This window comes from Camelus bactrianus, chromosome 7 (genome assembly GCF_048773025.1).
Source record: "Camelus bactrianus isolate YW-2024 breed Bactrian camel chromosome 7, ASM4877302v1, whole genome shotgun sequence".
NCBI classification, from domain to species: domain Eukaryota; kingdom Metazoa; phylum Chordata; class Mammalia; order Artiodactyla; family Camelidae; genus Camelus; species Camelus bactrianus.
The window spans coordinates 52,026,490-52,054,406 of record NC_133545.1 but is presented as its reverse complement, the minus strand read 5'-3'; the positions used below and the strand labels follow the sequence as shown (position 1 = coordinate 52,054,406).

The following is a 27,917-nucleotide window of genomic DNA, read 5'->3' as shown; positions in this document are numbered from 1 at the left end:
TAACCTCTTCTTGAGGCAACTACAATTATCCATAATAAATTATAATGCTATGGGTTCTATTACAAGACAATCACATGTATCATATTCTCCTTTCCAAAAATGCAACCAAAGTAACCACTCACATGATGAGCAAAATTCTTAAAGAATTGATTCCTTTTAAATGGACCTTTAGAAATGTCATAGTAAATGCTAACAATTAATACCTCTTCCTGTCATGCCTGATGAAATTCAATTCAAATGGCCTATTTTACCAATATTAATTTACAGAGAAAATTCATTACACCTAATCCTATTTTTTACGCAAGATTAAAAAAAATAGATATGCGTTTTAGTTATTTTAAGTAAGGTATTGTTTACTCAGGTACATCATGAATAAATGACTTCAGCAAATCTGAGTGGAAATACCAAAACTAAATTAGGTATTTTTCTCCATTATTGTGTTAAAAAAATTCCTGAATAGTAATTCTTGAATACATGGAATTTGTGTATTCTGATTCCCTATTGGTACTTACTTGTTAAAATTACTAAAACCAGCTAGAATGATGGCCTTTGTTCTCAACATCTTACCTAAACTCTGGGATAATGTTTAACAATAGTCAGCAACACATCAAAATCAGCATATATCATGTTGAGGAACAGCCTCTACTCTAGCCACTGTCTAATAAAGTAGAACCCATCAAATAGAAATGTTTGGTTGAAATATAGAAATTCATTATTCTTAAAGGAACAGTAGAATACTGGCAACTTCCTATGGTTCAATCGAATTAAATTAATATTCTGATTATTTCTAGACAGCTTTAAGTTCAATATCAGAATATCTGTGAGCCTTCACTACATTCTTATTAGATGTCGGGACTGTCTCCTTAGAGGCAAGATTATTGTAAGATTTTTTCTTTAATATTACACTTTAAATGATGATCTTGTGATATAATGCATGATATGTTTCAGAATGTTATTGTTGATTAAATATAAATTAATATATTTGTTCCCTTATTGATGAAATTATATAATGAAATGTGGCAAATTCTGAGATTAATGGAAAGATTATCTCTATTTTTTTCATTATATCAGCTTGATGAATCCTTATAGCAAAAATCTAAAGAGCAAATTTCAATAGTTTCTAAAATTAAGGCATATATGTGTATATATATATATATATATATATATATCCACACCTACACATACACAGACATATATGGATGTATGTGTGTATATGCATATAGATAGAGATATATCTGTGTATCTCTATATCTATCTATTCATCTGCCTAACAGCATTAAAATAGATTATATATTTTCAAGGCCAATGTTTTTCTATATTATTTCAAACTTGGATATTTACATTTGTAAATGATTAGAGTTCAATTATTTATCTCTCAGCACTCTACTTTATATAGCTAATGTCTCTGAAAATTAATTTAGGAGAGGGTTGAATTGTTAATATTCTCTTTTTAGATTTTGCTTTATAATTGATCTTCTTAAATTACTTTTTTTAATCGTAGACTTCGTTTTGTGGAACCTACGGCAGTCCTGAATATAGCTGTTAGAGCTCACCACACATTATTAATATGCATTTATTTAAAAAACAAAACTGCATTACTCAGGAAATAATCTCTTTTTATCTCAGACTGATATTTCATCCTATATTCCACCATCAACTCCTATCATTTTTTCAGTCAGAGTCAAGTCATGTTTAATCTCTCAACATAGCAGATATACCAGATGTAGGCAAAAGAAACACCTTACTGTTATTCTAGATGACTGCTAAATACTACTCTAAAGAAATGAGGAAACAGTCTAAAATTACTACACAGGTAGTCTTGGATTACTCTGAGTAGACAAAATGTCTGATCATGGAGACATAACTTATTAGCTAAATAACTAAAAGTATTCATAAAAATGTATAGAAATAACCCTGCAGAGCGGAGGGGTTGTGTAAAATGCTGAGCAAAAGACAAAACCCCTGATTAATTGGCACAGGCAAAATTCTTCATAGTCATCAAAAAAATGGATGCCCATTTGGAAAACACTTGGTGTTGAGCCATTTAATGATTTACGAGTAACAAACAAAACATAATCTCTCTCATTTCCTCTAATGGAATATGATCCAACTAGGTGGGATTTTCCATTTATCTTGGCAGAGATACTACAAATTCGATCTGTTTATGCCGGCAGTCTTAGTTTACAAATTCGCAACACTGCACCTTTGATTAGCTCTGTGAAACAATTTTGTGAAATGGAAGGATCTCCCATTCTTCCTACATTTGGCAGCCTTAACTCTACAAAAATCTCCGTTCTGTCACTCCTATCATTTTATGCAGCTGCCTTCTCTCTTCTTCCCACTGTGAGATATTAAACATTTGGCGTGAGCTTTCTCCAAGTGTATCTGGATGGATGAAAAGCCAGAATAAGATTGTCAGACTTAAAACTACCTTGGGACAGGAGAGTCTTCAGACTGACTGGCTCTTCGAAATATTCCAAGTGGCTCTGCCAGCGGAGGACTGTTAGCTGCTGATTGAGATGGGTGTATGAGAATATGTTGTTCACTGGAAACTATAAGTTAGAAGCTGGAAGACTACTAGAGTGGTAAAAGTTCTGCAAAATGGCATTATATAATATTTATATATTTAGCATTTTATATATATATTTATATAGAAATATATTAAAACTCAACTTTATTTCAGTGTCTCCATTTTTATGTAACATAAATAATTTTCTTTATTATCTAAATGCTAACATGGAATTACTGTTCAAGATAAACCTCTTTTCTCCTGCCCTTCTCCTTCCCCATCTCCTTCCTTTTTGGCCAGATGGAGTACAAAGGGCTGTTAGACCTCCCTGACCTGTACAGGCATTGTATTATGGAAGACACAAACACAAGAGTCCAACTTCTTCGTGAGATTTCAGAACTGTTACTCAAATTTGAAAATTTGAGCCCTGAGTGATATTTAAGGATTTAGCATATCTTACTTTTTTCCAAAAGGAAACCTAATCATTATTGCAAATATTTATAATCATAGGACCACATATATGTGGCCCATCATAAAATGTGTGGCAGGTATGGTGACTGGTGATAGAAACATGGTAGAGGTATCTATAAATAAACTATCTGTAAATAGTTACACATATACATATTTTATAGGCAATTATGTGCAATTTCTGAATAAAAGTACATCTAGAAATGGTTTCTGGCTATAAAGTGAGGTTTCATTAAGGAGAAAGTTATTTCTGTAAAACAATTCTACTATTGATTGAAATGGTTCACTATTTGTTGCTTTTTCCCTTTACATTATATAGAACATACAAGTTCTTTCTCTGTATTTGAATCTTGAAAGGCTTTTAAAAAATCGAGAAAAAATATTTTAGGACATTAAACATTCTACAAAGTTAAGGAAAACACTGCACAGTATGAAGTTAGATATAATGTTCTTTGGTGTATACATTTAAATTACTTTAATAAATCTCATGTAATTTTAAAATATAGAAAAAATAAATCTTGCAGCAGAATGGAACTGAAAAAAGTGCACATCCATAATTAGAATATTTTACATATGGAACACCTATAAAAAGAATTTATTATTAAAGAATTTATTATTTAAGAATTTAGATGTCAAAACACAGATTAAATAAATACATATTTACGGCATTAACACAAAATCAGAGTAAATGAATAACTATATTCCAATTAAAAGAAGATGAATGAAAATGGTTCAGTTTATAGCTCTATGTTTATAATTTTAAAAGTCCAACCATGAAAAAATGAAATGAAAATATCTCACTGGGACGAGAGCACTTGCATCTTGGTGGAATATGCTTTCAGAATTTTTAGAATAGCAAAATTGATGCCTGACAGCATACAATATTTTTCTGACAAATTTAGCAGAGTAAAATTCAGCCCAGAAAACATAAATGACGTCTTCAGATTCTTAATTTAAGATACTAAATGTACACAGAAGCATAGGGGAAAAAATGAATCGGTATAACCAGGAACATTCTCTCATACGACTCTGACATTCCTCTCTTGTGATATTTAGCACTCATCACAATCGTTATTATTTGTTCAGTTTTTGCCTCTTCCATAAGCTCTAATGAGACTTGCCCAGCTTACTTTAACAAGATTTTATTTCTAGCATCTAGCTCAACAAATATTTGTGTTACAAAAGAACTAATTTACTATGTCCTGCATGGCGAAGACTTTTTCCCCTCTCTGGGTGTTAGGTGTTTTATGGTTTATGCTAAAATTTCTTTCACATCCATTATAATATATAAATCTGAGTAGAAGAAAAAGAAGGTAGTTTTAGTTTCCATTCTATGCCTTGGGCACATTGTTACTTGCTTAAGAATACACAATTACAAACTGGCAAATCTAGGATTTTTGTCCCGTATTTCTCATAATAATTCAATTTTTTTCTGACTAACAAATACTAGTCATAGTTTTTATTGGGAATTCAGACTCCACATGAAGGCATTTCCTTTTTATATTAACTTCCAAAACCACTGATAGAGATTTATAGGATAAAATATTTTTTTCTGCACAATACCAAATTTTCAATCCTTTGGAAACCTAATTATCTCTCAGGGTTTTTTGCTTGTTTGTTTGCTGCCTTTATTTTTCCCCCATGAGGCTATAGTTTGATTGTTTCACTAATGATTGCCAAAAAATTTTGCCTTCTTTCCCCTTACTGACTCCCATAAGTGATCCCCACCTACATGGCCACTGAGGTTGGTCATATGATTTGCTTTAGACAATGGTCCATTAGTAAATATGATGCAAGCGGAGGCTTTGAAAGCCTTTGTACATTGGCATTCTTTCCTCTAAATACTGCTGGAAATGTGCCTAGCACCATTTGAAGAATCCCAGTGAGTCTATTAGAAGATGAATCCTCATGCAACAGAGAGAAGCTGTCCCACATGGAGCTGCCTAAACCAACCCTTAGTCACCCACCAGCTGACTGCAGCTCCGTAAGGGTTCTAGGTAAAGCCAGAAGTAGAACTGTCCAAATGAACCCAGTCAAAATCTTTGACCCACAAAAATGTGAGCAAATTAAATGCTGGTTATTGTTTGAAGCCACTAAGATTTTTGAGTGGCTTGTTACACAGCAAAGGCTAACTTTGACACAAAATTGAAAAGAGATCTATTTTAAAAAAACAAAGGGTTAAAATTGTGTATATAAATTGATATTTTTCTCATATAATGAAAAAAAGAAGAAATATCCAAAATTTTGGACTGAAAATTCCCAAACCAAATTTACAAAATTGCCCCTAAAAAGAAATTATTCTTAGCCAAAAGTGAAACTTCCGTTTGTGATCAGATAACAAGTGATCATAAGACATCCCCAGAAAGGAAAGCATGGATCGTGACTTTTCTCTTGACTAACAGCACAGTAATGCATCCTATTATTTCTGCAGATCACAAGCAAACTCTACTTTCTGATTTCCTTTATGTCTCCTTTAAAACATGATTTTATTTCCTAGAATTCACTCTCTATATAAAAATATTAAAGTGTAATTCCCCTCTTCTTTTTTTCCTGTTCCTAGTTTAAAAAAAAATAAAAACAAAACAGATGTCTGATGATGTAGATTTTGGATCCTGCTTTCCAGCATGCCAAACGTTGTACGCTTATGGAGGGAACTTTGTATGCGAAGTTCAAGGGAAGGAAAATGTTGTGCTCCATAACTTAGGTACTAGTCATAATATTTAATAAAATATAAACTGCCAATAAATAAAACCACATAAAAGTGTTCCTCCATATATTTTCACTACCCAGAAATATCCTACCAAATGCTGAAACACAGAAATTACCAGAAGGAAAGCAGATGATTGAAGAAATTGGATAAAACAACTTGCTCTCCTAAGATAGTATTCATTTGTCCACACCCTGTTTATATTTCTTTGGTTCCAATGGGATCCCTGGAGGAGGTGCACACAGTGAAACAGGAAATGAGACTCTAGTCCTAAGAGTGCCAATCATAACTGCACTGTCCATAAAGATGTTTGCATTTGCCTTTCAGGAATGTTTTTCTAAAGATTAGCAACTATTAACCATCAGTAGGCTAGATTCTCCTAGGGAAAATCAGGATCCATACAAGGAGTGCTCTGGGAACACTATTGGAGCAAATCATTTGCCATTCAAATAAAATCCAAGAAAGGACCTAAAAAGTAATTAATTAAAACTATTATTTAGATTTTATTAACTGGTGTCCATAGATCTTTAATAATTTCAAAGAGTTCTCTAAATGAATGAGTATCAGAATTTTGAATTTCTGAGACTAAAACAATTTCAAAAATATTTGAAGTAATAGGGTAGAAATATTTACCAATGATCCATATGCCCTTGCTCTCATCAGTTCCCAGATCCCTTGAATTTAAGTGGTACCATTGACTATTTCCAGACATTAGAGTGTAAATGGAAGTGACATGGGTCATTTCCAGGTGAAAACATTAAAAGGTCAATGAATGAACCTCCAACTCTTTCTTACCTCCTGTGTTACCAAGGACACCACATGTTGAGATGCCAGGGAGTCAGACTGGGTCCCAAGTGACTATTTGGAATGCTGGACTTGTAAAGTTAGGATGGAGAGTAAGCAAATAATGAACTTTTCTTTTATGTCTTTGGGGTTTGGGGGTTAATGTGTCCCTACAACATAAACCCTATCCTGGGTAATAGAGGAAACTAGCATGGGGTTGTTTCTATTATGCTAAATAAGGAGATTTTAAAATATAGGCAAACCAAATTTCTCTCTGTATGCCATCATTATGTAAAAGAAATAATATGTTAAAACAAACAAAAAAAATAAAGGCACAATCACAGAATAAAGGATGATTCGTTAAATGGAATAAATGTAGTTTTCTTTAAAACATCGCTATCTTATTCTTCCTTAATTTTGTTATTTTGCTGGGCAAAAACCTCATCATGAGATAGAAAATCTGTCTTCCAAATGGTATTTAAGAACCACAGATCTAGATATTTCAAAAATGGAGAGAGAAGACTGTTGACCTGAAGCAATTAAAAATATCATATAATGAAAATGTCCCATGGTACCTGTCTTTCAGTCAGATCCAAATTCACTGCTATCTCATATCGCCTCAGTCTGGTCAGATAATTATGATGGGCAAATTCTGCTTCAAGTTCTCTGATCTGCTCTTTGGTGAAAGCTGTCCTTTCCTTCCTGGGTTTGCTATTGACTTCTGACTTGTAATTTCCTTCCTGGGAATCTGAAAAGAAATAAGACAGAATTCAACTTAGTTCATTCATGGAAACACATTCAGTCACATCATTCATATCAGAAATATTTGTTGAGTAACTACTTTTTTCAAGTACTGTGTTAGACATGGGAAAAATAGTGATAGACCAGTAACACTAATCTCACCTCAACAGAGTGAGCTGAATTTCTTTTTTTTCAGTGTGCCTCCAAATGACTAACGGAGTAATTGTGGAAGTGTTTAGTTTTCTTCTTTCAAAATATGAACAAAAATGGAACTGCTGTTAATATGCTACTATCATAATGAAATAAACCAGAGTCTTTCTAGAAAACAATTTTATATCTGAAATAATTTAGATATAAAATTTCTCCAGATAAGTTTTTCAACATATATACTTGAGGTCTAAGTATGGTGACCAGAGTGATCCTAAAAAATAATGGTGATTCAGTTTGTGACTGAGCAATTCAAACATTTAGTAGCTGGACCACAAAAATTAGTCCAAGCTCAGACTAAGCATACATAAGTGTATGTGTGTATTTATTGACCCTTTAATTTTTATTTCAGTGCAGTCTCCTTGAAGGCAGTAGCAATGCTCTTCTTTCATTTTACATAATAGTTAGTTCAATGAGGAATCTATGAATAAAATTTTGTTCATTTAACTCAAAACATGACCAGAGTTTTAAAGTGTTTTTTCACTACATATGAGACAAATATAGGATGTAAAACACCTAACACTATCTATCCAAGCATCAAATCTTTTATAGTGCCACGTAGAAATAATAATAATTTACAGAATACAATGCCATCTTTCCTCCTAAGAGTTCAAGACATAGTTAACATATAGTTTTTATTTATCCTCATAATATTCCTGAGATGTAGGTTAGAAGATGTAGGTGAGAAGATATACTGAAGAGCAGAATGTGTGCCTATAATGGAAAAGTATTCCACATACACCAAGTAATAGATAATCATACCAGCTCTAATAATTCATGTCAAATTTATCCTCAGTGAAACATCAGCATAATCAAGATAAAGTGGCATGTTTGTTCTCTCTTGAAAATTATTTCAGTTTTCTAATTACTTTTGCCCATGTACACACAAGTTAGTGATGCCTCTATGTGGCAGGGATACAATGATCTCTTTCACGAGGCCAAGTGAGAGAAGTGATACAGGAAAATAGATAGTCAACCAAAGATTAAAAAGAGAGACATTTTGATTTTTTAATTGACAAATGTAGTATGGTACACCTTTATGAAGGATCTTTTAAGGCAATATTTGTTTCTTCATCCAATCATGTTTACACAGGCTATATAAAACAATTTTTGTTATTTTTCTAGTGTTCTTTTCCTTTCTTTCTGGCTTGGGGTAGTCTAACTGAAGTCAAGAGGGGACTGCATAGTGGAAATCCACTAGACAAGTTGCTCTAGTGGAAACAAGTTTGATTTGACTCTTACCAAAATCTAAAGTTTTCCAGGTCTAGTAGCAGTAGCGGCAATAGGTGTGCATCAAAATTTTGGTACATGTGGCCATTACTTTTGCTCTGAGGGATCACAGGGTATGTTTCACTTTTCTAGTGCATTGGTACTGTTGGAAATTCTTCAGATTTCACTGACCACGTTTCTGGGCTTGTCACTTACCCCGCTGTTGACCAGCTCCCCACTCTGTCAGGGAAGGCAGGACTTTATCTGGTGCAAAAAGCCATTTGTGATATGTCAGGCACAGGCTGACTGTATTTTATAGTCAGATGCTGGGACCAGATGAGTTAATGTATTAGATGATATGCTAGCTCTCAGGTAGGCTGTGTTTACACAATGGCAATTTACCTGGCTCTAAGTGGAACTCACAGTCCATCACCCACCTTTTTTAGTTATAGTTTTGTCAATCTCCACATCTTTGGAGCATTTAGGTCTTCTGGTATCATGTGAACAAAACTTTCCAATGATTGATTTTTTTTTTTTATTTAACTTTTCCATTGGCTGTTCTGACAGATTGCAAATTCAGTCATAGCCCAGAATATTCAGATAAGTCCCTCTCACAAGGATTCATGTTCTCACGTGAATAAAGAGTATTTTTGCCAATTTGGAGCCATGCTCAGTCTGAAATCTGTGGTTGATTATTCTTTATGTGGGGACAATGCTTTTTTCCCTTCAATAATGCAACTCTGGAAACTGACAGCAAAGCCAGAGCATTTTTTCTCATGAGCAATTCAATTTGAATGATTCATGGTTAACACATTCCCTTACATAAGCATGAATGAACAAATTCACATTGAGGAAAGCCTATTAAGTTGTATTTATTTTTGAAACCGATTTCCTTTAACTTTTGAAGTATTCAAAAATTCTTCAAAAATGCCACAAACATACCCCCCCCCACACACACACACACAAACACACAAAGACATAAACACAGTACTTGGGCCAATGTGTACAAGAAGGGTCACATGGAGTGGGTCCATATGCATACCCACTGAAACTAGAAATATAAAAGAGGAGGTTTGTATACCCAATGACTGAATTTAAACAAAAGTTTGGCTAAAATTCAACACTGAAATACAAAATCCAACTTACCAAGTGCATGAATTCCAAACTCAAGTAGCTCACAGAGTGAAATCCAGTGACTAAAATGATGTGAATTGTGTGCACTTACATTTACAATAATCACAAATGGGATAATTGTATTGTAATTAACATGACAAGAGCGGGTATGTGCTTCTTGATTTCATCGCCTAAGAAAGAGCATGTCAATGTAGTTGAGGTAGCACCAATGTCAACTAATTTTGTGGACACTTTTATCCTTGCATCTATGATTCTTTGGTGGTTTCCACTCATGATACTCCCACTTTTTTCCCTATTAAAACCATGCTCCCTGGGATTGCATTTCTGGACTTGTATTTCCTATAATCTTGGATTTTAATTTTTTTTAATTTTTTATTTTTTACCCTACACTTTTCAAAGCCCACCAATTGCTGACTCTGAAGCCTCGATGACTATCACCTGAGTAACTTTTCTTTGGTGGAGAATGGGTGGGAGACTTGGACGGGGCTTTTGGCAAATTGCACATTAGCTTCCATCTGTTTCCCAGCTGTTTCAACTGTGGCAAAACTCCCTGCGTTTTCTTCAGCCTCCCATATCCGATGCCAAATGGTAGGTGTTGAGGGGGGTGTCTGCCCTCCTTTTTTCCATACAACCACAAACAAAACGTCACCATCTGTACAGTACACTGCAGTGTAAAATATTACAATTGTTGTTTCTCGTCTCAGATACTTAAATGCACATGTGGGTGCACTCTCATGCTCCCTCACTGCCTGGAGAAATGTTGACTTATGTGTTCAGGTATAGTAGGCAGTCCCAGTTCCCTCACCTTTTGCTCCCTGGGACTATGCTAATGGAAGAAGTCTGCAATACTTCCGTGGAGGATAAAAACTGCCCTCCAAGGATCATTTCTGTCTAGCATTTAGAACTTCTCCACATGTGACTTTTTATTTCCCCTAGTGCAAGAGGATGCCAAAAGATAATAATGTTTTATTGAAGAAAAGTAATGCAAGGGCTTGGTCTGTTCACTAGTGGCACAGAATGCCTTTTAGCAAAAAAGAAATAACAAAGTATGATGGAGTATATTTTTGGCTACCCTGAGTAAAATTATTAACTTGTTTAAATGAAGAACATAATTTACCTGTGTCTGTAAAATATCAAAATGTAAAGGAATGTCTCTTTAGCTTAGAGTAAAATGAATACTTATTTCATATTCTGAAGAAAGAATGAATACCAAGCCACAGTCTATTTTAGCCCTTTGCAATTTCTTGTATATTTTGTAAGCTATTCAAAATGATAGATCTTCTGTTATTATTAACAAAACTGCACAAATAGTAGATGTAAGAAGCTAATAATTATATTAACATAGGTATAGAGATTGTGGATGGAGGCAGGGAACTTTATAGAATAATCTTATTAAAGCTAGTAATTTTCACATTTAAATGGGAAATTGCCTTCCTTATGGAGAATTTATCCAACTTGCTACTCCAGCTTCTTAATGAATGAGCATTTCAACCTTTCCAGACTTTTTTTTTCAGAGTAAACAATCTTCCCCAAGGGTTCTTAAATCCTCTACTAACCCAGTCTCCCGATTTGATAACCACAGTCATAGTAAGCTACTATTAGTAATAAACGTGTCTACTATACACTGAAGTGTGTAAGGTTAAAAAAGGATTGAACACTACTATGCTAAATCTAGAAAAGCAATTAGCATTGAAAATATGCACTAATAATTTTACCTTTGATATGAAAAAAATGTATAGCCATTATAATACTTTCTCTTTATTTGTAAAGCAAACCCAAATTTCAAAGACCAAAAAAATTTTCCATTTTGGAGTAGTTTAGTTTTAGTAATAGTTGTATTCAGCATGTGAAAGTCATTCGATGTGCTGAACCAGTGACTATCAATTGGTAGATGTACTCTTTCATCATCCAGCCTCCCTGTTCACTGCCTCCTTGATCATTCATTGTCTAGTGTGCTTTCATGATGAAGTAAGTCAGATAAATCCCAAGTTAGTGAAACTGAAGATATATTTATTTTTATCATATTTGTGTTGCCAATTATATGTTTTGAACAAATTTATAAAGGACATCTTATTTATTTCTGTTACAGGCATTTAGGATCTTACTCGGTGGGAGATATTGAAAGACTGTGTCTAGTTAAAAATTTTATGTAATTTTTATATTAAGAGTAAATTTTAGTTTATAGATTCAACACTTGGGCAGATTTTCATACAACTAATTCTTAAAACGAGAATAATGGAAATTCAGTATACATGGTTGTGTCAGTACTTAGCAATAGCTACCTACATAAGCAAATATTATAATTGGTAATATTACACAATCATGCTTTTTGAAGGAGTTACATTAAAGGGAAAGAGTATGATGCGTTGATATACTTTATAAAATCTATACATTTTTAGGTTGCATTTTAGAATGAGAGAGAGACATAATAGCATGATTGTTCTTAAATTATTACTAATTTAATAACTTAGTATGAATACAGATATAAATAATTTGAAAGCAAATACCTCAGAATTTACATAAAAATAAAATATTTTTATTTTTAAAATAAAGGGTCCCTAAAGGCATCCACACCTTATATGTAGATGTTTTCTCAAAGTAGGTAATAATCTTGCCTTGACATTGCACTGCATTCCTAGGGTAAATTGGCAAATATCATAACAAAGTCTTTTTCTTAGCTTCCTCCCTCTTCTATAATTTTGAGATGACAGCAGTTATAGGAATTTTAGCCAGTTTAAAACAGATATTGACCTTTTAATAATATTAATTCTTCCAATCCAGGAGCATAGAGTATCTTTCCATTTATTTGCATCTCCTTCAATTTCACTCATCAGAGTCTTACAATTTTTAATGTATAGGTCTTTCACTTCCTTGAATAAAGCTACTCCTAGGTATTTTACTCTTTTTGATGTCAGCGTAAATGGGGCTGTTTTCTCAATTTCTCTTTCTAAGAGTTGCTACTAGTACATAGAAATACAACAGAACTTTGTATGTTAATTTTGTATCCTGCAACTTTACTGAATCCATTCTTTAGCTCAAACAGTTTTTTGGTGGAGTCCTTAGGGTTTTCTCTGTATAATATCATGTCATCTGCAAACAGAAACAGTTTACTTCTTACTTTCCAATTTGTATGATTTTTATTTCTTTTCTTGCCTGATTGCTGTGGCTAGAACTTCCAATACATGTTGAAGAAAAGTAGCAAGAACGGTCGTCCCTGAATTGTTCCTGATCTTAGAGGAAAACCTTTCAGCTTTTGACCATTGAGTATGATATTAGCTGTAGCTGTGTCATGTGTAGCCTTTATTATATCAAGGTACATTTCCTTTATACCACTCTGTTGAGAACTTTTTTAACATAAATGGACATTGAATTTTGAATAGATGTCTTTTCTGCATCTATTGAGATGATTGTATAGTTTTTATCTTTCATTTTTGCAATGTGGTATATCATGTTGATTGATTTTCAAATGTTAAACCATCCTTGATAATTTTAATGTATTATCAATACATTGTGATCCTTCCATGTATTGTTAAATTTGGTTTGCTAATATTTTGTTGAGAATTTTTGCATCTATGTTCACCAGGGACATTGGCCTGTAATTTTGCATGTTTGTGTGTTGTCTTTGTTTGTTTTTCATATCAGAATAAAGCCTACCAATGAAATAAGTTTGGAAGTATTCCCTCCTCCTCATTTTTTGGAAAGATTTTGAGGAGGATAGGTATTAAACATTTTTTGAATGTTTAGCAGAATTTATCAGTGAAGCATCTGGTCCCTGGACTTTTGTTTGTTGAAAGGGTTTTGATTAATGATTCATCTTCTTACTAGTAATTGTTATGCTCATATTTTAATATTATTAAAATGTCCATATACTCCTAAGCAATCTACAGTCAATACAATTCCTATAAAAATTCCACTGGCATTTTTTAACATAATTAGAACAAATAATTCTAAAATTTGTATGGAACAACAAAATACCCAAATAGCCAAAAGCAAATTGAAAAAGAACAACAAAGCTGGAAATGTCATATTCCTTTATTTTCAGTTATACTATAAAGTTATATTAGCTAAAACAATGTGGCATTGGCATAAAAACAGACACAGAGATCACTGGAACAGAACAGAGAGCCTAGAGATAAACCCATCATATTTGGTCAAATAATTTACAAACAAAGGAGGCAAGAATATACATCAGGGAAAGGGCAGTTTCTCCGAAAAATGGTGCTGGGAAACCTGGACAGCCATATGCCAAAGTAAGAAACTGAATCACTATTTTACACCATTTACAAAAATTTACTCAAACTGGATTAAGGAATTGAATGTAAAACCTGAAACTATAAAATTCCCAGAAGAAAACAAGCAGTAAGTCCTTTCACATTGGTCTTAGCAATTTTTAAAAATATGACTTCAATAGCAAGAGAAACAAAAGCAAAAATAAACAAATGGGACTATATCAAACTAAAAAGCTTCAACACAGTAAAGGAAACCATAAAAAAAATGAAAAGACAAACTACTGAATGGGAGAAGATAACTGAAAATCTTATTTCCAATAAGGGATTGATATTCAAAATATATAAAGAACTCATACAACTCAATAACAAAAAATCAAGGCATGTGAAAAGATGCTCAACATCATCAATCATTAGGGAAATGCAAATTAAAACCTCAATAAGGTATAATCTCACATCAGTCAGAATGGCCACTATCAAAAAGACAACACATAGCAAGTGTTGGCAACAATGTGAAGAAAAGGGAACCTTCATACACTGTTGGTGGGAATGTAAATTGGTGCAGCCACTACAGAAAACAGTATAGAAGTTCTTCAAAAACTTAAAAATAGATCTACTGTATGATCCAACAATTCCACCACTTCAAAGAAAATAAAAATATGTATCCAGAAAGATATATGCATATCTTCACTGCAGCATTATTTACAATAGCCAAGATATGGAAACAACTTAAATGTCCATGCATGGATGAATGGATAAAGAAATTGTGGTATATACCCAATGGAATGCTACTCAGCCACAAAAAAGAATAAAATAATGCCATTTGCAGCAACATGGATGGACTAGAGATTATCGTACTAAGTGAAGTAAGTCAGACAGAGAAAGACAAGTAGCACATGACTTCACTTATATATGGAATCTAAAAAAAAAAAAAAACCGAAACAAACAAAACTGAACAAAACCCAGGCTCACAGATACAGAGAACAGATTGGTGTTTGCCAGAGGGAGGGGAAGTAGGGGTATGGGAAATGGATAAAGAGGATCAAGAAGTGCAAACTTCTGGTTATAAAATAAATAAGTCATGGGCACATAAAGTACAGCCTGGGGAATATAGTCAGTAATGTTGTATTAACTTTGTATGGTTACAGATGGTAACTAGACTTACTGTGGTGATCATTTCACAATACATATAAATGTCCAATCACTATGTTGTACGCCTGAAACTACTATAATATTGTACATCAATTTTCCTCAATAAAATACGTAATGAGAATAATTAGAGTAAAATAAATAGGCACCTAAGCAATAATTCATTTCATTTCACCAATTTTTCTGCCTATCAATGTATGAAGCCAGTTTTACTTATAGCTTCTTAATGGAATCTTTCTGTTTTTAAATAATGAGACTTCAACAGTTGATTTTGTTTTAAATTCATTACCTTGCCATTTTTACTGTTGATTGACTATGTAGTTCTTTCTGATAGTTAAATGCCAACCTAGTGATTCTTCCTTTGAAACATAAATAAAAAATGAAATATCAAAGAACTAACAAATTTTGATGAAACTATCATGATTAATGTCATACAATTCCAAACATGTTTAACAAAAAGCAGTATTGTTGCTAAAAATTTAAAGAGAAGCCAGAGACACACAAAATGCGAATATAATGCAAATTGAGTCAAATTTAGGAGAGATTTAGTTCTTCTCACTACCAAGTTCAAAGTATTTAACACAAAAACAAAAGCAGCACATGACTTTGGGGTAAACATAAACTTCTTCAATCTTGCTACACAGTTCTAGGCTTAGAAACTCCCTACAGAAGCCAAGAATTGACTTTGTGCCTCTAGCTATACCCAAGAGAGAAAGTATAAACTACAAAAATATCATGGCCATCTGTGCAGCCAAACGAGGCACATGCACCTTTTTGGATTGTGCTTGATAGCAAAGATCACCTTGTGCGTTTCCAATGGGACCAGGAACCCCTATTGAAGAGTTTCTGACATAGCACTGCATTATATTTTTCCCGATCATGTTAGTTTAAAAAAGTGCATCCTTCCTCTGAGACTCCCATCAAATGGTCTTTGTTCCTTTCTTACAATGCTTACCACATTCTGCCATGATCTGGATCCTTTATTTCCTCTACTACAATATAAATGTTTAATGTCAACTGTTGTTCTCATTTACTCAGTAACTGGGGTGAAGAAAGGTAATACCATTATTCACATTTACATTTTAATACACCCAGAAGCAATAGACAAGACATGAAGAGGATGCAAATCTCCTATTCACCTCCCTCATTCACCTCCGATTCATCTCTTATGTTAGCAAATGGCTTGGAGTTACACGGTATTCCTGTATCCTTGAGAGAACGAAGAAGGAAAGAAACTATTTTCAGAAACTAGGGACCTAAGTAACTTGGCAGTGGCCAGAAAAACTGTGACTTTTCTAATTTACAGCTGTCAACAGGGCAAAAAGGACTGAGCTTCCTTATGACATTAGATACCACAATACAACTTTTGCAGTGAGGCTCTAGAAAACTCAGTACCAATTCTGCTAGCAGCTTGGTAAATCCCTTGGACACATAAGAGCAGAGCTTCCATAAAGTTTTCTTTTATATTCTGGAATACAAGTCTATGTCTTCTAAGAGTGTGAGGGCTTACATTTATGTCATTGTTCTCAACCTTTTTTGGCAAGTCACCATATATTTTTTGGCAAGTGACTTTAATATATTTTTATAGCAGTAACTCATAAATTACTGAGTTCTCTAACTTTATGTCTGCTTTGCTTCTCTGGATTCTAGACCCTAGGTAATTTAATATTAAGAAATTTGACTTATTCATCTTCATATTCCCAATGCTAAGCATCTAATTCTGAATCTCTTCTGATCTTTGGTTTTCATGCTCTGGTTATGGATTATGACTCCAGTGATAACCCTAAGGGACTTTTCTTCCATTATAAGAATTTAAATGACTTTCAGCTTAAAAAAAGAGAAAGCATCACTCAACATTGCTTTATATTAACTTTTCAAAGCACACAACTTTCATGCAGTTAATAGCAGATGGAGACAGGCAATATTGCCTTCATTTTAAATCTATAATCATATAGCTAAACATGTTCACAGAGAAAAGTACCAAATCAGTGTCACTGTTAGAAAATTTACAGCCCGAGAGAGTGAATGTTACACCAAACAAAGGAATGGATTGTACATAGTTCATAATTCCCACCGTCAGCACTACAGACGTTTTGGACTGAATATTTCTTATTACATTTATACGCAGTGAAATATGAACTTATTCAAGATAAATGGGTGGTGATGGCTATCCTGGGCACTGTAAGATGTTTTAGCAGCATCCCTGGCTTCTACTCACCAGCTGCTTGTAGCAAACCTCTGCCCAAGTTAAGTGTTGTCAGATACTATACAGCAATACCAGTTCAATTTAAAATCCAAATAAACAATGAATAGCATTTTTGTATAAGTATATCCCTAATATTGCATGGAACCTATTTATGTTAAAAATATTGATCTTTGATCAAAAGTTCAAATTTAACTGAGAATCGTAGATTTATACTGGTTAAATCTGGCAACCCTATCCAAGCTGTGACTCTCAAAAATGTCTCCAGATAATGCCAACGCCCTCAAGGGGCAAAATTACTCCCAGTTGAGGTCTACTGAGTATAGATAATATTTGAGACAAAACGTTAATAACTAACTCCAAGTTGCACAACACTCTCTAGGATGACCAACTTAATTCATAAGTTAGCATAAATGTCTTATGTGTAAACAATATCATCTTTATACCAGCGCCAAGTCTTACCTCTTCCAGGCCAATAACTAGATTGTTTGCAGATTAAAATTGCTAAATGTTTCTGTCAATGTTATGTTTCTACAACACATCAAAGCACATAAGAGCTCTAATAAATTCATTATTTCATTAAACATATTATTTAATTAACAAATCTTGATTTTTATACGCATGAATTTTAGAACTTGAACAGATTCTTATACTCATCTAGTTCCACCTGCTTTATTTACAGATGAGAAAAAATGAGACTCAGAGTGACTAAAGTGCTCGTCAGAGATCACATACTATCAGGTTATGTTTCTAGGCCTCAAGTGTCATTTAGTTACAGAAAGGGACATAAATGCTTTTTTCTAAGCCCCTAAACATCCTTATCTTTTTCATGGCCTTTTCACAAGAACAACGGTATGAGAAACATCACTATTTCACTGTGATCCTAAATATGGCTATGAAAGCTAAACTACACAAACAGAATCTTTATTACCCAAGATGCCAAATGAGCAGATGTTAAGAGCACAGACTCTGCCACTTACCTACTTATTCAACCATTAACATCCCTTTCCCTCACCTTTAACACAGAATTAAAGTGAAGAGGATTAAATTAAATAAATCATTTAGCACTATATCTGCATATTACAGGCACTCAATAATCAACTGCAAGCACTAGCCATTATTAGGGGAGGACCGTGCTCTAAAGACCTCAGGAATTGAAAGCTATAGATTTGATAGATTCAGGAATTAGAAAGGTTTTTTTGTTTGCTTGTTTTTGTTTTTGCATGTAGGAAAATTTTGTTCTGAAAACTCAATATAACACGTAGGAAATTCAGAATTTACACAGTGACCAGTAGAGTTTTATTTTACATTGAAAAATGGATGAATCTCTAAAAGGATCTGTGTATTATTTTTGGCTAGTCTACAAATGAAGCTGAAGGTTTAACTATGATTTTTCCAATGAAACTGTTGAGGTGACATTTTACAAGGCCCAGTGGGATCAATGTATGAATTTTTGCTTCCTCTGAAAACTTTATTGGGAAATTTGATGACACTTAACCAAACCTGGCATACCCAATAAACTGCGGCCAGATAGCGTGCTGTGTATGTGCGTGTGTGTGTGTGTGTTTGTGTGTGTGTACTCACATGCATTTCTTCTCCTGCAAAGAATCCTAGCAGCCAAGTAAATCGTGTTAGGTAGATAAGAGTCATGTTCTGCCTTGATATTAGAGTATATAACATGTTTAAAATTTTTTTCATTCAAAAAATAAAACCAGAAGTATTTATGAAACAACATTGTAAGCCCACTATTTTAAATAATGTTCCTATTATCTTGCTTGAAAATACTGTCTACTTATAATCTTCCTTGCTTAGAGGGTTTGAGAAGCAAAATCAAATAGGTATTTTTTAAACCTCAGAAATAATTACATGGAATGATTAATAGCAAATGACTTATACATTGATTCTGCTTTAATTTCACATTATAAAAGACAAATTATAAAAATAATAACAGATAAAGGTAATAAAATAAAAATAACTGGAAAATCCTAACCAACTCAGGATTCTGACCTGCGCACTAATCCTTTTGACTGCTGCTGGTGGGGTTAAATGCTTTGTGGTCTTTTTCTCTATTGCAGCCATATTGGCAAGAAGGAAAGCAGCCTCAGTGTGATCTTTCTGCATTAAAAGCAATTTGTGATGGTTTCCGTAAAGGGATTTTTCCAGTTGGGGGAAGTCTAAGAATTTAGGACTTAACATTTATGGGACACTATTTAGATACTTCACAAATAGAATTCTCTTCACACTGACTAAGTAGCACTTGCTTTCTAAAAAAACAAAAACAAAGGCAGTGCTCTGTGATTAAATCAAGTTGTTGTGTGATTTGATGATTTCCCAAAATAATAATAAAAAAAAAGAAGTCTGGTGTAAATACGTTTGAGCATAGTGATATAAAAATGACAAAGAAGTGCTGGTGGTCCCCCAAATGTACAAGTCATATCACCCTCCTTCTCCTCATTGTTGTTACTATTACTACTTACATATGTTTTGAGCTGAGAAAAAAATGCAATGAAATTTACTTGGAAAAAAACCTGAAACATGAGATCTGAATTAGGGGATGAAATGATAATTTTAAATTATTAATGATGGTAAAATGTTAAGAACTACCAGGCTATGTGATTAAAAAAAAAAGGTAGGCAAAGGTGGTTGGGTGATGACAGAGACCAGTGAAGCCAGAACAGCTGCAGTGAATAAGACAGGAAAAGATGAGCTTCCATTTAGTTTATAAACGTTATTCTGAGAGATGAAGGAAGAGGTTGAGGTCAGAAAGACGGATTCTAGAGTTCCACTTCTCAGACAAAAGAAGGTAGGGATGATGGTCAAGTCTGGATCTGCCTGTCTGTGAAGAATGGAGTACTGGGAACTGGCAATCTTGTTCACCTGAGAGGTTCAATAATAAAATGTCATTTACATACAAATTTATGCTATAATCCATCTTTGAATCAGGTATCCATAGCCTATTACTCTATGTTGACAGTGTGGTGGGTTAGACACATATGTGATTAGTTTATCATGTAATGTGCTATGAAATGGATCAATATGACACAGTACCTATCCAAAGGTAGCTTACAATCAAGTTGGGGATAGAAGCTGCTTATGAGAAATCCACAAATAATCGTAAGTAATCATTTTGGGTGTAATATCATGGCAGTTTGATGTTTGATGTTGAAATATGATGTTTTGGGATGCATAACCTATATTTTTGTTAAGAGCCCTTTAGGGGAAATACCTGGATGTTATCACTATTAGTCCATTTCATGGGGGGAGGCAATTTTAGAAGGATACGTATGTATATTTGCATAGGTAGACATACTCTCATCATCTACCCACGAAGCCTTCCTTTAAATCTCACATATGGCATAAAACATTCTGCAAAGCCTTAAGAATTGTTAACTATATATGAGCTTCTAAAATACTTTTTCAAAGTCTTAAATGCAATTACACAAAAATAGAAACTTAAGAACTGAAATGTAATTACTGTCTACGCATTCATAATATTTTAGAGACTAACTTGAATGTACTACTGAAAGAATTTCACCAGGAAAATAATTTTCACTGAAGTCTGAAAGATAAAAATGATAATTATTTTTATATTATATTAGATGTGAAAAATCTTCTATACTAATTTTAAATTACTACCAAGATAGCATATAAATGGTACAGAGTTAAGTTTATGAGAAAGTGAAGCTTCTATCTAGGTCTAACAGACAATTCATGGGTTCTAATTTTACATCAAATTGAGGCATTCCATCAAGACTCACAATTTAATAATTTTTCACGTTATAAATCACAGCCTGTGGCTTTTGAAATGTTTGAAAAGCTTATGAGTTTCAGATATTAAATAGCATTCAGTATTCTACTACACTGTGGATGGAAAGGAGCTTGAAGTATCAGCATTTTTGTTGTACTTAACACTGTGGGTCAACACCTGTGTTGTCCAAGGGAACACACAATTCATTCCTACAATGTAATTCCCCAACACACACTCACACACATAAAGCATACCCTCTATTTATCTTATAATAATATTAGTGGGAAAATCTTGATAGCATAAATTTTAGAAAATTTTGCATTGATTAAACAGAATTATGGTTATAATTAAAGTTGTACAAGTTTTACATATTGTTTACAACTTTTATGTATTAAGAGGGGAAGAATGACTTGGGGAAAGTAGCCTGAGCTTTGAAGCCAGCCAACCTGAATTGAAAATCCACTGTGGTTACTTACTATCTGTGTGGTCTTCTGAGCTTAAGTCTTCTGAAATTCAAATTCCCCGCTTACAGAATCCACATATGATTGTTGTAAAGAGGAAAATTAGCAAATTTACAGTATGTATATCTGAGCTGTAGTACCAATTCAATAATATACATCTATTATTAATATTATTAAACTTAAAATGAATCATGAGTAAGATTTAATTAACTGAAATTTTTACTAAATCACATTTATTAGTCTTTTAATTTTATTTGAATTACTAAACTGTCATTTCACACCTAGCATTTAGTGAAATACATCTTGATTTGTTTTCTAAAAATGAAATTGATTTCAAAAGGAGGTGATTATATTTTCTAGCTCTTTCTACTAGCACATATTTTAAAAGACCCAGCTGTGCTCATAATTTTTTTTTGGCCAATCAACAAGGTTTAATTATGTTTCCTTTTAAAAAATAAATGGGTTTTGCAAGTATGTATGATTTTATTCCTTTCATACTTTCTTTTTACAGCTCTGCTACTAAAAAGTGTAGTCAAAATTAAAGCACACTTTTTCCCTCAGTGTAATTAAATGCCATTGTCCTTTATATTTAAAGTAAATCAAAATAAAAAGTGTGTATATGTTTGTATGTGTGTGAGTGCATATATATTTACACTTTAAACATTTAAAATATTTTGATTTATTTAGTTATCATTGGTCACATAGGCATTTAGTCAACCTCTTAGACATTTTGGTACATATCTAAAGGACTTTTAAATTTTGGAGGGGGGAGTAGGTAATTAGTTTTTTTAAATGTTTTTTAATGGAGGTACTGGGTATTGAACCCAGGACCTCCTGCATGCTAAGCATGCACTCTACCACTGAGCTATACTGACACCCCTAAAGCACTTGTAGATCTTTAAATTTTCAATCACTTATGCAATATTTGAATCCTCTTTTGAATGACTGAGAATGAATTATATCCAGCTGTGTATTGGTAGGAGGAGGAAATGCTCTGGTTTGTACAATCTGCCACTTTCATGCTGGGAAATATTCTCACCATAGTGAATTTCAAGCCACTAAGTTAAGGTGATGTTTACTAGTTCACAAATTTCCTGAAAACTTAACAATTGCCTCGATAGAGCCACTAATAACTGGCCCCAGCACACTGCTGCAATACCTTACTATTTCACAAACTAAGTTCTGGTAATTAAAAACTATCATAGAATCATGGATAACAATCTACAGTTATAACCTCTTAGAAAGACAGATTAGGCTAAGACGGTATGATTAGCCAATTCAGGAATGATCTTAGTGATTAGACAATAGTGTGTAAAGAGAATTCTAAAGTTTATCTATAGAACTAACATTTTTCTGTGATATATAATAACCCTTCCTGCTGTGTTGATCAGTTCACCAAAATGGGTAAATCACAGAGGCTATGTTCATGTCATTGTGAACTAAGAAAAGACTAGGAGTTGCTATAAATAAGTGGAAAAGATTTTTTTAATCACAAGAAACATACAGTAAGCTGTTGCTAATCATAGATTACTGAGGCATCCAACAAGGATCACCACATCTGAGTGTTCTGTTGTTTAAATGCAGTAAGAGCTGTGTCAAACCTAAAGCACAGAATAAAACAGGTTAAAAAGCAGAGCACAACCCTTCAATATCCAAGTGCTGGAAACTAAAAGTATAGACATGGTCTCATAAGAGTGATAAAAAAAACCTCCAAATTTCCCACAATTGTAATAACGTTTTCTCTTGAAAATATTTCTCCACTGAAATTCCTTAGGGAACTTGCAACTTAAAACAAAGAAAACTATAAACAGTTGTTTGGAAGATGAGAGAGTACCTGAATTGTCAGGACTGTCAACAAAGAAAAACACATTTCTTAGATGCTCTTGGCTGTCACGCTATTTTAAGTACTATATTAAGTGGAATATACAAAGTACCTAGTCTCTAGAAAGAGTTGGCTTTCAAATAGTAAACAGAAGGAAAATTACCACAAAAACATATACAAACATTGTATTCTGAGAAACGTCTATGAGTATTTTTGTGTCACATGCATTTTGTTTGACAAGCATTTATCTCCATGCTTATGTGTATGTACTTCCAGCGGTACTAAGGGAAATTTTTCCTGTTTTTAAGCTTATATTTAATTACAACATCAAAGCTAATCTTCCACAGTGAGTGCTTACTCTAAAATATTGGAAATTAAAAAGAATGTGTTTATAATTAAGTTCCACGTTAGGAGCCACACAACAAATGTTAATTAATCTACACTGAAATGTTATTTAATCTACACTGAAACACCAAGTTTTCTGGCCATAGCAATGGGAGCAAAAATGGCAATAAACTTGACATAAAAACCTCAATGCTGTGAAACCCTGTTCATTTATCTAATAGTTGTAATCTTTTTATTCCCAGTTTACTGCTGGCCTCACAGATTTCTTAAATGGACAAATGAGATAATATATGTGAAAGTACTTTATAAACTACCCCTTAAATAAATAGAACATTTTACCTGGGACAAAGTTTCTGTAGCACTTTGAAAATATAGTTTCACAATAAATTGTATTTTATTTCTCCCCAGATATTAGATAAAGTGACACTGGCTCTCTATTATTGTCTTTTTCACATACCTATACATTTCCTTCCTTCCACTCTGAAATACTCTATTTCTCAACTGAAGAAGAGTTTATCTTTGTAACATAGAAAAGTTTTGAACTTAAGTTTGATAAAGTATGTCAAACTCAGTAAAATCCATGCTATTAAATATCTGGGCTATTGGAATGTACTTAAGTGAGTATAATTTAATTGCTTCTTGTATTACAAACAGAGCTCTATCATGCACTTAGCTGGCTATAAAGCAATGACGTATTAAAAGAAAGTACTCTGTGGAACATGAGAAGGTTTTTATAATGAAAAGAGAAAATTCCATAATTCATAATTACATTTAATCACCAATTTGAGAAGAGGTCTAGCATTTTTCACTTAAATAAATCATGCTGACATAAAATTAATATCCAGATTAGTGACTCAGTGAATGACTTAATCTGTATTAGCCCTTCCTCTCTAAGATAATAATGGATTTAATAAGCGTTTTCTCTTTAGTGATAAGTCATTATCCTCAGGGTACTATACTGCATGTGACATGTGTATCTCTAAATAGATTAGCCACACTAAATGCAATTCATGTACTGTATTACCCACATCTTCTCTGTTTATATAGATTGGTATACACACCAAGAAACAAATGTAACAAATAAATGTATTATATTAAACAAATCATAGCTAAAGGTATAATTTATCTAATGTTCATAAATAGAAAAATTTCTTATGTTAGGTATTTCAAGAGTTCTATAGGAATAGATTTTATTAGCTTAAGTAAGGTCTTTTCTGATAGTTATTATGCTCTAAAAATAGTAATTGAGGTTTCTGTTGAGAAAAAGAAAACATCATGCAATTTCCACAAACCTATGATACTTAAACATACATAAAATGAGTGTTGGAAGAATATTTTCACTGCTCATTTTTACCGGAAATCCAGGTTTGCCTCATGAACCCATCTTAAAAGTATCTCGGTGAGGTCTCTGGGCTTTCCACATTAAAATGTAAGACATTTTCAGACATATGGCTCAAAAATATGTTTCAGTAAATTCTGTAGCTAAGTTCAACAAGCACCAAGATTCTGCTTATTATGCAAAAATCTACTTTGATGGTTCAATTTCTTTGTCTTCTTATGTTACACTATTTCCTTTCCTTAGCAATTGTATGCATTAACATAGCAAAATCTCAAGGATTATGATCTAGGTCCTAAAATGTAAAGACAGGAAGCTCAATTTTATGGAACATGAAACTAAAGCTGCTGTGAACAGTTACTATATTCTAGTGTCAACTCTATAAGATTTAAGCTATTTTAATTGTTTTTAATAGCCAATAACAACAGCAAATCACGGAAAGTTTATTATTGCAATTTTCCTGAAATTGCTAGAACATAATTTCTCATTTTACAAAATAACCATTTTAAAAAACAATAGGACTTTTAAAATTTAACTAACTTTGAAAAAACGATCACTTTTTCTAGGATTAGCACATGTATGCATTAGCTCATCTTCTTACAAAGACATGACTTCAGAACTCTCTTTTATTTTTAAATTCCTCAATTTACAAACCATGTTTTGGAAAGCTCATAAGACAAACTCAAATAATGGAAACATAATAATCTCAGAAGAATTTCCGCCATCTACTCATTGAAGTGCGAAAATCTGGTCTTCAAAATGTTGAATATTAACATGTTGATCCTATTATCCTAGAGATAGTCCCATAGAATTCAAATTCATCCTTATGATAGACATTTTTTTTAAGTAAATTAATACATATTGGAAAAAAATCAAGAATAGGTACGCTTTGTCTCTTTCATATTTAAAAAATCTTCAAAATTTTATGTAATGTTTTCTTCTCTAAATTATCATTAGCAGCGTGAATAATAAATGTTGACAGATAAAGCACAGTTACTTTAAAAGTTGACTCAATTAGCATTATTTAATTGAATAACAAGACAATTTTGAACCATACAATCATGTTGTAGGGGACTTCCTTTTTTCTTTAAAAATGTAACAAATTATACATAAAAAAATAATTTGATGCTGCCATGGATGAAGGAAAAAAAAGGGGGGGAAAAAAAACCAAGGAAGTGAGGATCACATAAATAAATGACAGATTTCTTTTGGAAGGTTTAAGATGGCCCTCTCTTTGGAAGCTGTATAATCACTGCTAGACCATAGAGAGAAGAATTGCAGGCCAGAGAAGGGGATCTGGGTCCTTTATTGTTACCATTAAAGTCTTACATAAAACTGTCTCCACATTCCATAAAAATGCCATGGTGCTTCAGGAAAAAGACAGACCTGAGACAATAGTTTATTTTGGCTGGAACTAAAGTTCCAGAACTGAAGAGTTATTGCCAGAAATAGGAACCAGCTTTGAGAAAAACTGAACTGAACTAGGATGCAAAGAAAATGCTGCAGCATTAATACCCTAATGCTTCGGGATCTGAATCAAGGATCCTTTGTTAACAATCTTGCAACATAATTAATTATCCAGAGGAAGTAAAGAGGATTGAGGCTGGAGGCTAGTTACTCAGGGAATTCCCTTTTCCTCTGGCACCCACTTGCCAGTACAACTATAAAATAGGAGTAGAAATGTCTCACTCTGTAAATGATTAATAATAGCTGATTTACATGAAATTAAGTTGTTCTCTAGCTAAGCCACAGTTGACCTGAGTTCTAGGGAGGCCCTCCCATGACTCCTTAAATAACCAAAGCAAGTCATCACATCTTGGTTTCCTCATCTCTGTTTCCCTTACTCTTCTGGGTTATGTCCAGTCTTCTATCTCTTATTATGAATTTACATATCTTAACAGTTCTCCATCTTCAAGGTGTCAATTGCCATATGAATTCCATTCAGCAAATATTTATTGAATATGTACAAACTGGTAGGTAATATATCATGTAATTTCATTAAGGAGCTTATAAAAAGGGAGAGAGAGAGAGAGAGTGTGTGTGTGTGTGTGTCTGTGTACCTGTGTTGGATGGAGATATCAGGAAAACGGATACTTATAAAAATTCAAAATTAATTTGAAACATCAAAGAATAGGCTTAGTGCCAGAACAGACATATAAACACCCATGGATAAACAAAGAAGAAAAATTTCACACAAAATTGATGACTCATGTGAAAAGTCTCAAGAACAGATCACATTTATGATGGTTCTCAAAAAAGGCAGGGCTTCTACAATGGGAGATGGCAGAAGAAAATAAGAGTAAAAACTAAGCTTAGAGACTGACTAGCAGGTGCAGAAAACAGTAAGTACCTGGAGTATAGAGTACATATGGAACGGATGATGGGATCACTCCAGAAAGATAGATGAAGGATAAGCTGAGAAAGTAGTATATTTTTGATAAGAAAATAATGTTCTGTCACTGTGGTAAGGAAGGGATGCGGCAAGACTACAGGTACTCAGCTTATGGGCTCACGGGACAAATAAGGGTATACCACGACTCTAAGCTGCTGACAAACCATCTGGGACTTAGGGCAGGGCTCTAGTTCAGTATAGAGCCTGACATCTCATGGAAAAGTAAAACAGAAGACTTTCAAATTTAAACAACACTATACAAATTAAGGGAAGATGGACTGGTATATTTTGCCAAACAACTTATTCTAAACTCTTACAGCCGGTGGTGACTAGACTGGACCATGAAGCAAAGGTTTTGAGGACCAACACCTAAGTAGGGGTGGCCGTCAGGAGGGCTCCCCCCAGCCCCACTCTTGTAACTGACCCCGGGCACTCCCACTTAGCTGTCTTGCCATCCCCCGCAAATCAACAGATTTC

General features: G+C 33.5%; 1 protein-coding gene across 1 annotated transcript in view; it reads right to left on the bottom strand.

Moving 5' to 3' along the window:
• MEOX2 (mesenchyme homeobox 2) overlaps window positions 1-27,917 on the bottom strand; it is a 65,839-nt gene that overhangs the window by 7,892 nt on the left and 30,030 nt on the right. The window contains exon 2 of the mRNA XM_010967148.3: window positions 7,043-7,215. Coding sequence (XP_010965450.2) covers window positions 7,043-7,215 — 173 coding nt within the window. The remainder of the gene's footprint in view (window positions 1-7,042; window positions 7,216-27,917) is intronic.